Source organism: Pteropus alecto, unplaced genomic scaffold (assembly GCF_000325575.1).
Source record: "Pteropus alecto unplaced genomic scaffold, ASM32557v1 scaffold208, whole genome shotgun sequence".
Lineage (NCBI taxonomy): Eukaryota > Metazoa > Chordata > Mammalia > Chiroptera > Pteropodidae > Pteropus > Pteropus alecto.
In genome coordinates, this window is record NW_006441066.1 from 48501 (window position 1) to 61377 (window position 12877).

General features: G+C 37.7%; 1 protein-coding gene across 1 annotated transcript in view; it reads right to left on the minus strand.

The window, feature by feature from the left end:
- Positions 1-434: 434 nt before the first annotated feature.
- Positions 435-12877, minus strand: part of LOC102892117 (glutamate receptor 3) — a 362305-nt gene continuing 349862 nt past the window's right edge. Inside the window, 3 exon segments of the mRNA XM_025051351.1 lie at positions 435-1997; positions 6844-7091; positions 9611-9725. Coding sequence (XP_024907119.1) covers positions 6846-7091; positions 9611-9725 — 361 coding nt within the window. The 3' untranslated portion in view covers positions 435-1997; positions 6844-6845.

The window sequence follows — 12877 nt, forward strand, 5'->3', positions numbered from 1 at the left end:
AAAAAATCCTCAAGTGACTACTGCCAAACTCCCATAAGCTTGAAGTTAGTAGCAGAAATTTGAAGCAATCAATGTTTTTTTAAACATGCAAGTTTTAAAAAAATAACAAACCAATTTACCCGCCTCTCCATTCCCAGTGAAATTTCCTCTCTGAAAAACTGATTTGTGTCAATATACATACATTTCTTGTTATACAGTGCCTATGAAAATGTTTGTGTGTAGGTAGGTTGGTTTGTTTTATGCAACTTCATATTCGCATAGTGTTAGCTTTCTACACTGGCGCATTATAGCATTCAGAAGTTGAAAATCACAGTTTAATGAAAACAAAACAAAACAAAAATACAACGGCTTTTTTTTGTTGTTGTTGTTTCATACCATTCAAGATTTGACACACTTTTTGGAATGAAAGTTTATATTACACTTTTCTGGAAACATTTTGTTGCATGAAACTTTTTTTCTGAAGACAAGAGTAAATATGCGGTGACTCAACTAAGCATCTAAAGGTCACACTTGGGAAATGAATTTGAGCTAGTTTTTATAGTCTGGAAACTTCCCAATGCATGTCATTGATGAAAGCAAACTATTGAACTACAGAAAGCATATGTCGTTATATAGGAGGTAATTAGTGAGCGGAGATTATTTCTTCTGACTGTTCTGATGATATCAATGGCAGGTACACAGTTAATTATTTGATAGTCCATGGAGCAGTGGAGCGATCTTCTGTGAGAGTCACTAGAGAGACAGCCCCAGGTAAGGACCAGGGAGTGATGCTTAGGCCCTCAGTTTAGCAGTAGGTTTGGGAATGCTTCTTAGCCTTTGCAAACTAGAAAAAGACACATGCAGTCTGATGGAGAGCCGCGGGCAGTAACAGGCAACAGCTGGTAAGACAGACCTAGCAAGAGTAAAGTCAGATTGAGAACAGTGGTCTGAACCCATTGGCCCACCTTGGAACGCAGTCCTGGTCTCTGTGGTGTACACTTGAAAGGCATACTGAGCAGAGAAAGCAGAGCTAAACACAGTGTTGTTTCTGAGAAAGATATTCTGAACACCTTTGGGAGTATAGGCAGCATTTCCTTTACCTCAATGCTAAACACTCAGCTATATTGACTTAAAATGCACACTGAAGCAAGAAAAACAGACCTGTGAGCTTAAATTCCAGGCTTCTTGGAAAGCCCTGGGATCCATTTTAGGAAAGCACCGAGAGGTATGCCTGATAGTGCCTAGTCCCTCACTACACACGAAAGTCAATTTTGAAAGCTCTGTTAATCCCTTCACTGAGTAGGATGTTATCAAAGCATTTTCACAAAACTATTTCAAGGACACAGAGAAGTCACTGTTTAGTCCCTTTTCCAAAGTGTTGAATTTTCTTAAGTGCTGCATTTACAGTCTAAAGATATACACATTTCAGCAATGTTGAAAGGAAGTAAGGTACACAGAACATCACCACCAACAGGAAATGCCAAAAACATCTGTTCAGTAGATGCTAGAAGAAATGCCAGTCTGTCTTCCCAAACACAGGGGATCAAAGATTTTTTTTTTTTTAAACCAGGAAGAATTATTTTAGCTAAGATGGACCTATTTGTTGAATTGGAATTTTAAATGTGCGCGTGTGTGTGTCTGTGTGTGTATTAAAGAATGTGTGTATACTCTGTAGTAATATCAAAGAATGGCTTTTGTTGAATTGACTTTTATGATAAGATATTTTTTTTCCACATACTGGAATCTTGCATGTCCATTTTTTGTTGGTTTTTATTTTAATATTTTTTTCAAGCAAAGCAAAAAGATTTCAATGATAGTTTGCATTGTCGTGAGTCTCAGAGTGTTCCATAAGGCACTGAAGGAAAAAAAAATCAGTTTTTCCTATTGAAAGGTCATTGCACCATCAGCAATATTCGTGTCATGCCCGACACCAAGGAGAGTGAAATCTGGCTCAGGATCCTTGAAGCAGCCACGTTTTCGGTGATTCCATTTGTCACATGCCTCTAGTGGGAAGGGATCTGCAAAAGCAAGGAGGAAATTTAAACTTGAATGGGCTTTTTATCGGGAATTGAGAAGTTTATTATGGCTCAGTCTATCTTTGACAAAAACCATGGCTGTTTTCTCAAACTGGCATCTCTGGGACTGTACCCAGTTTGACTGGCTTTAGGCAACCAGATATGTTTAAATTCTTTCACTTGATGGAAATGGTTTGTATTAGGTAAAATTAGGTTCCTCCTCTACTATGCATTGTACAGGCTTTGCATGAAATCTAACTCAAGACATTAATCACTTAGGATGTAGGTATACTAGAAAGTCTTAGTAGCATTCAAATATAGATATTCAGGATAACTACACTGTAGAGTGTATTCTGATTGCAGAACCTGTGATCAAGGACTGTTTACCTGGGACAGAGGGTAAACAATGTTTTATGGCTTGCTTGATTGAAATCCATTTGCCGTGAGAAGAAAATTTGCTGCTCATTGCCAAAAAAGTGTCAGCTTGTTTCTCTTAATACCTACAACCTTAGTTATTAAAGTCTAAAAACAACACAGAAACTTTAAAGAGAAAGCACATTCCAGGAAAAGGCCAGGACAGTGATACCCATGAAGGGGCTTGGCATTCATAGAGTTTTTGCCCTGACATTGTGGTCCTGACTGAAATGTAGATATAGTTTTCTTCTTGGAGGCATTAGCTAGTGCAGGGGATTCATTTTCCCCTGACTCTGAAAACTTAAGGCCACTTTCCTGTCTTTTCTTCAAGCTCACATCCCTCCTCTCCATCCTTCTCTCTATGTTAATGGGGCACTACTTTTTCTACTGAGATAACAATGAACTTTATCCCAAAGAAATGACATAACCATTTTTTACCACTGGCCTTGGAATAAAAGTATCTGTAAAAAGAATGTCAAAGATGCACCTGAAGGCCAAAAGCCCCAAAGAGAGCAGAATAAGACTAACATGGAAGTGGGTAAACCTCTTCCTTGGAATGTCCAGAGTCCCGAGTTACATCTGTCTCAGAAGCTTGGAGAAATTTAATGTCTATGGCAGAAAGATCAAAGTCCCTTCCTCACCCCTCATTAGCCATAGCATGCCATTACCTAGCTGCATAACTTTGGGAAAGCCACCTAATCTCTCAATGCCTCTGTTTCCTGCTTTTAAGTGGAGATAGATGAAATATTATTACTGAGGTAAGTTCTCTGGGGACAAAGAACACCGCCACTTCAGTTATCCAGAATGTGTTTTCTACTTAACATAAGATGAAGTTTTCGAGCAGGAAAATGTCCCCAGCAAGAATGTCTATGCATAGGCTGCAGAAGGAAAATTGATGACTTTGAAAATGGGCCGCATGAACAAAGTTAATATTTTCTAGGAAGATTAAACAGAACTGTCTTAGAGGAAAAATGGGAATCTTTTTCCTTCACTTCAGCATCTTGAGGTTTTTAAAATGAGAAGGACTTCAAAACTATTGTTTAAGAAACCAAAGAAGCCAGAAGTAGTTCTGAACAGCAATAAAAAAATTAGAAAGAATTTCTTAAAACAAATAGTAGAGTCAACCCTAGGGTACAGTGAATCTGGAATACTTGGCAGTCAGTCACCTACCAAGGAATGCTTAGAGGCCACACTTCCAGTGGTAGGTCAGTAACCCAGGGGGGACATTAGGTAGTCAAGAGCTCGTCTGATTCCTAGTGGGTGCTGGATCTGAGGCTGAGGCACGTGTTCCTGCAATGAGTCTAATAATACTGACTCTACTCTCATTATAGAAAATGAGCGACGACTCTCTCCTCTTTCAAGGATGCCTTTTATTAAGCAGATTTCACCTGGGTTATATTTTTGCAGGTGATTTGCCCTTGAGTAGTTTTTGTTCCTGAAGAATTACTGGTACCATAAATTCCCAAGGCCGGCTCTGATAATTAGCAAGAAAAGTGAAACCTCAGGGTGCTTCTCTATCTCTGTGCCCATGAGTAGACCCTGACAAATCTAGGCTAACTCATCAAACTGGAAGCCTGATAACTAGGTAACAAATTTGAAGTCACTAGGAGACATTCTAGAACTTCTCAGGAAAATAAAAGATGTATGGATGAAGAGTTCACTCTTTACTTAACCAGCATTCCCCTAACATTATATCACCAAACTGGCGGAAGATAGCAGAGATGTTTCTATTTCTTGCTCAGCTTGCTTTGTGCCTCTTGACTGGCACATATAAAGTTTCTTTCCAGCATCCTCTGAGGCATTTTTTTTTTCTTGTCTGGAGACATCGCACAGATTTGGAGGACAGATTTGTTTGCAGAGGTGTTTCCCAGGTTTTCTTTTCATTCTAGTGATGGTTGCCAAGGTGCCAGCTAACTGGACTGTAATCACATTGGGATTGATGTCCCTCAAAATATGATTTTTTGCTTTAATTATCCTGAATTTGGCTTTACAAAATTAATCAACGAAGATGACTAAAAGAAAGCCAGAGAGCCAGAAGTTGTGTCACATTCATTTCTAAGGCATTTTCCCCAGGTTTGATTTCCTGGGCCTCTACTTTAGGACTGCGACATTCTGCCCAAAGGTTTGCTGATCCCTACTTCTTTCTTTTTATTCCTTCCTTCCTTCCTTCCTTCCTCTATTTATCTCTCTTTTTGTTCTCTTTTCTCTAGAGTATTATCACTCTCTTGACCAACAGTGTCAACATGACATGGGAGCTTGTGAGAAATGTAGACTCTCAGGCCCCATCCCAGACCTGCTGAATCAGGATCTGTGCTTTTATAAATGCTCAGGTGACTTACATGCACATTGACATTTGAGGAGCACTGCTCTGAGGCTTTAACAAGAGACTGAGGTGATAATAGTTGGAGAGTAGGGATCTATATTCTCAAATGGGATGGCTGGTAATAAAGAGGGTCTGGAGGCTGTGTGATCCTGAGCCCTGATACCCTTCTGTTTCAGAATGATTCTTTCTTGGGAAAGTAGGAGTGATTGAATATATAATCTCATGTTGAGTGCATAAGTGAGACATATGGAGACTTGGTGAAGCCAGTCTCTAAAAACTTTTTTTTGTAAATGAGTGGGACATAAACTCAGGATCCACTCTCTGTTTGATAGGATCCTATTGGAATTTCAAGGTTCCTGGAGACTACCAGGCCATGAGTGGTTAGAGGCAGCATGGTTTAATGAAGAATACAGCTATCGGAGGAAGAATGGCTGAATTTTAGTCCCAGAACTGCCACTACCTAGTTGTGTTGCTTTGAGTCAGTCACTTGATGTGGCTGGATCTTAGTTACTTAATCAGAAAGTATTTTCTGACCCACTACCTCAAATGAGGCAATAGATGTGTGAGCACTTGGAAAACTGCTATGCGGATTTAAGATGTATTATTGTTTTGGATGCCAGTATCTCAGAATTTGGGATAATTAAACTAAGCTGAAATTACTCATGTACTGTCTTATGAAAAATCAAGTGATGTGCCCCAAATGTAATGGGCCTTTATAACCTACTCAAGAATAAAATATTTTAAGCACACAGGAACGTTAAATGCTTGCATGCAAACAGTGCTAATTATAGATGAATTCATGTATTGCACATTCAACAATACAATGGGAACACTTTGTTAGTGTGCTAGTTCAGTGTATTGAATATATTGTGGTAAAAAGTTGCAGTCTGCAGCAGAAAAGAACAACAAGCAACTTTATCAAACAAGATAATGTTTTCCATCATGAAGAGAAATGATTTATTTCAATAAAATATTATTTAAAATTGGCTAAATTTAGTCCACAACATGAAATATAAGATCAAAACACAAATAAATGCATTTGTAGAAATTCAAGCACATTGACATTGACTCATCAGGTCAAAAATGTACTATCTAAAATAAGGGCTATGAAGGTGCTCAATGTTCTGTTCCACTTCAGATAGATGTATTAATGACGACAGATGCACTTGAAGGTAACAAGACTATATATTTTTAAACACTCCCAGAATGAATGGTTATCCTAATTTTAACTTTCCTTTGAACACATCTGAGTTATTGGTGGTGGTGGTGGTGGGGAGGGTGTTGGCTATGGCTGCTAGAGTCAAAGTGACATCAGGTTCATTTAAGTATGAATTTGGGGAAGCCAGTAGCAAGGAGCCTAGACTGTACTTTGGGAGATATTTGCCTGAATATTAGTTCCAAGAAAGGGACAACAAAAGAACTCAAAGATCAAAGAAATTGTCTCAGGCTTACACTTAAGAGAACCACTTCTCTGCTATGGAAGCACAGCATTTCTCAAGATGGCAGTGCCCCATTTCCAGTCCTCATATTCATATCAGTTCCAGAGCAACTGCTTTCTCTAGAGCTGCACTGTCCAATATGGTAATTACTAGCTGCATTTGACAATTAAACACTTGACATGAAGTTAGTACAAGCTGAGATGTGCTATGAGTATAAAATACACTCCAGATTTTAAGACTTAGTATAAAGAAAAGTATGTAAAATATCTCATTCATTTTTATATTAAGAAAATGTTGAAAGGAAATCTTGGATATATTGGGTTAAATAAAATATACCATTAAATTAATTTTACTTGTTACTTTAAAAAATGTGGCTACTAGAGCACTTAAAATTACATATGTGGTTCACATACATGGCTTGCAAATATTTCTATTGAACAGTGCTGCTCTAGAGAATTTTTTTTCCTTTTGGGGGCACAGACCACAATTTAATTACAACTATGCTATTAGGAAAGCACCACTGCCTGACAAGAAAGCACAACCAACTATTGTTTTCAAAGAATCAAATAGTTACAAAGAACAGACAATGCTTGAGACAATAAACAAAACTAAGAAACAAGAGATTAACATACAGTAATATAAGGCTGATTAGTTTACTAAACCTTAACCGTACCCCTAGATCTTAACACTCTCTGTTCCATACACGTTGTAGCCTTCTCTGTATGTAGCGTAATTTTGAGTGTTGGTGGCAGGAGCAGGCTTAAAGTTTTGGGTATTCTTTGTAAGTTTCATGCGTTTGGACTCTGCCCGCGATTTGTAACAGAATTCTATCAAAGCCACCATCATGGCCAGCCCCAGACCTCCGACAAGTATATAGAAAACTCCTGCCACATTGCTCAGGCTCAGAGCGCTGGTCTTGTCCTAAGAGAAATGAACAATGTGATTAGTTTTTGGGGAAAACAAAGGCAATAGGACATTATAATACATCACAACAGTATAGGATAGTTCTAAGTTGTAAGATAACTAAACATTGATGTAAGTGTTATGACTTAACTCTGGCAACTGACTGATGTTCCACAGTGGCCAGCAAGATGGTAGATTGTGCTTCTGTTGACAGTTGTGGTCCTCACCTATATGTTCCTCTATTTTGATTCCTTAAATCCTTCAGGACCTCAAAATAGTGTCAACAACTAAATAAAACAGCACTTGACTATGGGAGCAAAAGTGTAAACACAAGCACAATTTATTCTTCTGTTAGTCTCAGAAAACGCTGTTTGCCAGAGTTGAGCTGCGACATAATCTCTATAAATGTAACACTTTGCATTTGGGAACTTGAAGCACTGTGACAAACTTGTTAATAACTAGTCTTTGAGATACCAGGTGAGAATATTAGAGGTTCCTGATATTCTTATCTGGGGAGTTACTTAATAAGGGTTTGTTTAAAAAAGATTAACTCTCTCTTTTCCCCCAGTGGCTGAGAAATTGCTCCTTTTGGGGACTGGTTGTTAAGTGCTCATCCTCAGAGTAGCAAGTCTTTGTGCTGCCGGAACAAGAGTGCACCACAAAGAATTGGCTCCATTCCATCTTCCTGAGAATTTAAGAAAACTGTCAGTATAACGGGGTCATGAATTGGCTCCATACAAATCAGAAGGCTTTTCCAGGAGGCTGATGATTAAAAAAAGTCCAGCTAATTTTTAGTTTTTACTCCAAGGAATGTAGTGAATAATTAAAAAATACTACACTTAATCTTCTTTCTATGCAAAATAGGGAAAAAATTGAGGAAGACGGTCAGTGACTTTCAGGTCAAACTATGCAAATCTGACTAAGCTATCTGCTTGTATGAAAAATCAAAAACTGGACTACTGAACCATGAAAAGAAAAAGATTGGTGCCTTGAGCCCTACCTTGAGGTAGGACACACCAAGGGCCAGGAGCCTTTCTTTGAAAAATAAAATAAAATAGCATTTTTGCAGTCTTTTTAGAGGGAATGTAACCATTTTGCTACTGAATGCAATCAAATGGAATACCCAAATAATTAAGTCAGCGAATTGAGAATCTTATTCAAATGATAACATAGTGAGCTGCTGATGGCCATTACTGACACTCAACACTCTGTGGTTCAACTAGTCCTGGTATCATTTAAAGAATTAGATGTTAAGACAATATGGCCACGTCCTGATACTATTTTCATAGAAGTCAGTCCTGTATTTGTTTACCTTAATAAAAAGGCCAATTGGAATTGAATCACATGTTTGGGAAATGGGATATGTGTGTGCCTCATGTCTACTACAATATAGCAAATAGTCACTCTTCTAGGATTAATTACATTTAGCTAGACAAGTGGTAAGAATTTCTTTCTCTTATGGAACAATGGATCATTTCCTTAAGGTAGCCGATGAAGCTATCTGCAAGGATGTTCCACAGTCCATTAGGAAATGGACCAATTTCTGGTAACCCTTCCTCTGCCATGAGATTTTTATATTTATGTTATATTTGATGGGGAAAGTGTCCTTTGACATAAGCCATATAAGTTGTAGTAACAAGAACAGTTTCAAGTTCCATGTATTTAAGTTTCATAGAATTCTCTATCATGGGATATAGAAAACCAGTAGCAAAATGGTTCACTGCACAGGGAAAATGAGTGGCATTTCATGAAATGAATTAACTGATACCACAATATTAGTCGAAAAAAAGGAAAGATAAAAAAACTGAAACTAAAAATAACTTTCTTAGGGAGCAAAAGGGAGCAGGAAGGAGGCGGGGAAGAGTGTTTCATGCTTATCAATGTGATGGTTATTCTGACAATGTTTATTCTTAAGGAGCATGCGACTAAATTTAAAAAGTATTACATACAGAGATTCAAATGACACCTTTGGAAGAGAGAAGTGTGACAGACTTAATGAGATTCGAGATCCAAATAGTTGCTGAACTCAATATAACAGCAGCTGGGAGGAGGCTAACCATTCTGCTTACAGAGACCAGTCTTTGTTATTTATTTCTTTGATTGTTTTCAGATGGGATCAACATAATATATTAATAACAAAAAGTATTTACAACTACAAAGTCTCTGATACTGTAAAAGCTTAAGAAAAAGTACTGTCACAACTGGATTTTGTTGTTATATTTTCTCTTTGAACTTTGGAAAAGTGAAGTACAGTAAAACCCCCTTATAGCACAGCTCCTTATTTTACAGCCTTAGAAATGCAGTGGGCCAGGTTGAGTTCCTTAATCATAACAATAGCTTTTTAGAGTCAATGATTGATGTCACATGCCAGACCTCTGAGGCTGGTGTTTGCCTTATTCCCTTAGCACTAGTGTTATAAAGGGGTCTCACTGTGTCAGGAAGTGTGTGTTGGGAAGGAAAGCTGTGTTAAGGTAGAAAATAAACAGTGGTTCAAAATGTGATTGCTAATCAGTACAAAAAGACCTTCAGCGACTGACCTTACTCCCGGAGTCCTTGGCTCCACATTCCCCCTTATCGTACCACCATTTGTTTTTCAGCTTGTCTAAGATGCCTTGTTCACTGAGTTTCAATACTGCAAGGTTTACAGGCGTTCTTCACGTGGGAAATAACATAAATAACATTATATTATGTTATTTTATGTTATTCAAGCTTCAAACTACTTTAAAACTATAGAAAGCGATAAAGCAGGGGGCCCTGGCCACAGAGTAATTTTAGACACTGCAGGCAACCTGAGCATTACCTTATAAAAAGTTAACACTACAACAACGCTATATTTACCAGGGCCTGCCCATATCGCTTTGAGTAATCGGCACACACTGTTAAATAATGAGGATAGAAAAAAGGCACTCCTCAGTTAGGCCGTGTGTGGTGAAGAGGGTGTCCCCTTAAGCGACAGTCGTTGGAGGCAGCTTGAGGTAGTTTTGTGACGGAGGTGTGTTAGGTTTGATATAACTGGGTGTCTTGTTGAACTTCCAGACAGAAAACAAGTTGTATGGAGGAGTGGGGAAGAGGACTGGGCCAGAAGGGGAAGCATTCCCCTATGTGAAACTAGACAAAAGATGAATATAAACAGAATAGAAAATAGATGTTGCGTGAATAACACGGCTTTTGATTAATTGTCCTTTATTACAGAAATATGTTGCCAAGCTGAAAATTATTTCAGAAAAAACTATATTCCAAACATGTCTTTACTCACAAATTGAATTCCTATGCATGTCCTTTTCTTAGTATTAAAGATATAATGTGGACCTCTGTGTTTTGGATAAGAGGAATACTTTCAAGAGTGTGAGAACTGGCCTGTGGATTGTTTTTTGAGTTATTAACTGGCTGTCTCTCTGAGATGGTCATATGTCTGTGGTCAGCTTAGATCACCAGAGAGTGAATGAGATTGTTTAAAAATTAATTATTAATATGGCATGACCTAAAATGACAAACTGACTGCCACTGTGGTTAGCACTATAGAGGAACAGTTTAGGTAAGCTGTTCCGGGAAGGTAGGACTTTAACTGAGAGACTAATACATCCCCAGGAGGCCAGCCACTTCTCCCTAGTCTTCCACCCCTTAAAGCATAAAAACTACAGTAGGAGCCACTGGGCAAGTGCAAGAAACCCTACTTGTCCTATGATAAAGGTTCCTTCCTCAGCTATAAAATGGGAATAATGGCTTTTACTCTGTCATCTTTCTAGAGCTAATGACATTTAAATAAAGTATCTCTAATAACTTTAGATAAAAAAATGAAGGAGGACTGGGTAAAAAAAGGGAAAGGAATTAAGAAGTACAAATTGGTAGTTACAAAATAGTTACAGGGATGTGAAGTATAACATAAGAAATATGGTGAATAATATTGTAATAACCATGTATAGTGCCAGGTTGATACTAGACTGGGGGGATCACTTTGTAAGTTATATAAATGTCTAACTACTATGTTATACACCTGAAACTAATATGAGATAATATTGAATGTCAATTCTAATCGAAAAATAAAAATTAAAAAAAATGCATTATATGTAAAGGGTGGCATAATTCTATTATGAAGCAATCAACTATGGTGTGTTCAGATTTATGTGAACAATATTGCCAATTCTAGTGCATATTATTTTGAATGCCACCAGTTTACAAGGAGGAAAACAGACACATTCATGTAACTATGAACATGCCACAGAATTTCTTAGCTTATTTTCGTACAAGGTACACTCACCAACATATCTATCACTGACAAGACTTCTTATAGTCACAGAGATCTGGCCTCTATCAGACCAAGTCCCCAAAGCCTATTTCCTTTCTTCCCCATTTTGCTGTTGAGAGCAGAGGAATCATCTCATCTTGAGCTATTCTGAGAAATGTATCATAATTTTAAAATAATATGCAATTTCAGAGTACTTGAGATTTGAAAAACTATAAACCTTTAGTATCAGGGAGGTGCCACTTTCTTAGTGCAGGGCTTGGCAGTCAGAATATCTGCATTTTGTGTCTCACCAGGAAATCGAGGTCCTTTTTATACCTTAAACAAATTCCTTCAATCAATGCCAAAGCCTCAGGTTTCTTAAATGCCAACCGGAGTTGCTTAGAATGCAAAGCAACAAAAGATATTCAAAATTCTGAGTCTTTTAAAGATATTATTGGCAGTGAAAGTTAAGTCTTAGACTTTTAAAGGGCAGATAGGCCAAATCACCATTTGAACTGCCTGTTCCCCTAATTCCCATGGTCTAGTTCCCTTCTCTTTCTCTCTTTTCCCCCTATTTTTAGTTTTATCACTACCACCTCATCCTAGTGCTAGGTCTTACTGGCACCCAGGCTCAGGATTCTGGCAGTTAGTTCAGATTGTAGGGAAGATGGTTTCCAATGGCATATGGGTTACGGATTCCATCAGGACCACAAAAAAATGTACAAAGCATTTCTTTTCTCCTTTCTGTGCTGCTTCTTTTCTTATTGCAAAAGGCCCAGTGTCCTCATGCTACTCTCTGACTAAGCCCTTACCAGCCCCTGTCCTCTCTCAAGGTACTATGTTCTTCAAATTACTCCATTCAATTTCTTCAGTACAGCTTCTCTTACTAGACTCAAGAACAGGGCAGTCTGATTAAGGGCACTCACACTAAAGTCCAAATAGAGATCTTTCTCTAAAAATCCTGGGTTTTAAAGAAGGTTGTCAATCCTTAAAAGAACTAGGTTGATAAAAGTGTGATGTTAGTTTAGAGCAGTGGTTCTCAAAGTATGGCCCAAGAACCCTTGGAGGATCCCTGAAACCTTTCATCAGAGGGTCTGTGAGGTCAAAATTACTTTTATAACAATACTAAGACATCTTTACCCTTCTCTTTCTTATTCACTAATGATGTACAATGGAGTTTCCTGGAGGCTATATGATATACACTATCACGACGGATTGAATAAAGCAGTAGAAATGAGAATCCTATTCTCATATATTAAGCCAGATATTAAAAATATTTGCAAAAACATAGGACAATGGCACTCATGCTAATTTATTTTTGTTTTGGAAAAATATAGTTATTTTTCATAAAAAGTATGTTATTCATGTTAACATATTCAGTTTATTATTTTTTAAATGAACTAATGAATTCTTTTAAAACTCTTCCATTTTAATTTCTAATATCCTAAATATTAATAGATATAACATACCTAAACAAAATGTTTTTGGAGGAGTTACCTATAATTTTTAAGTGTGCAAAGGGATCCTGGGACAAAAAAGTTTGAGAAGCACTGGTTTTGGAGGAAAGAAGGCTTTTCTT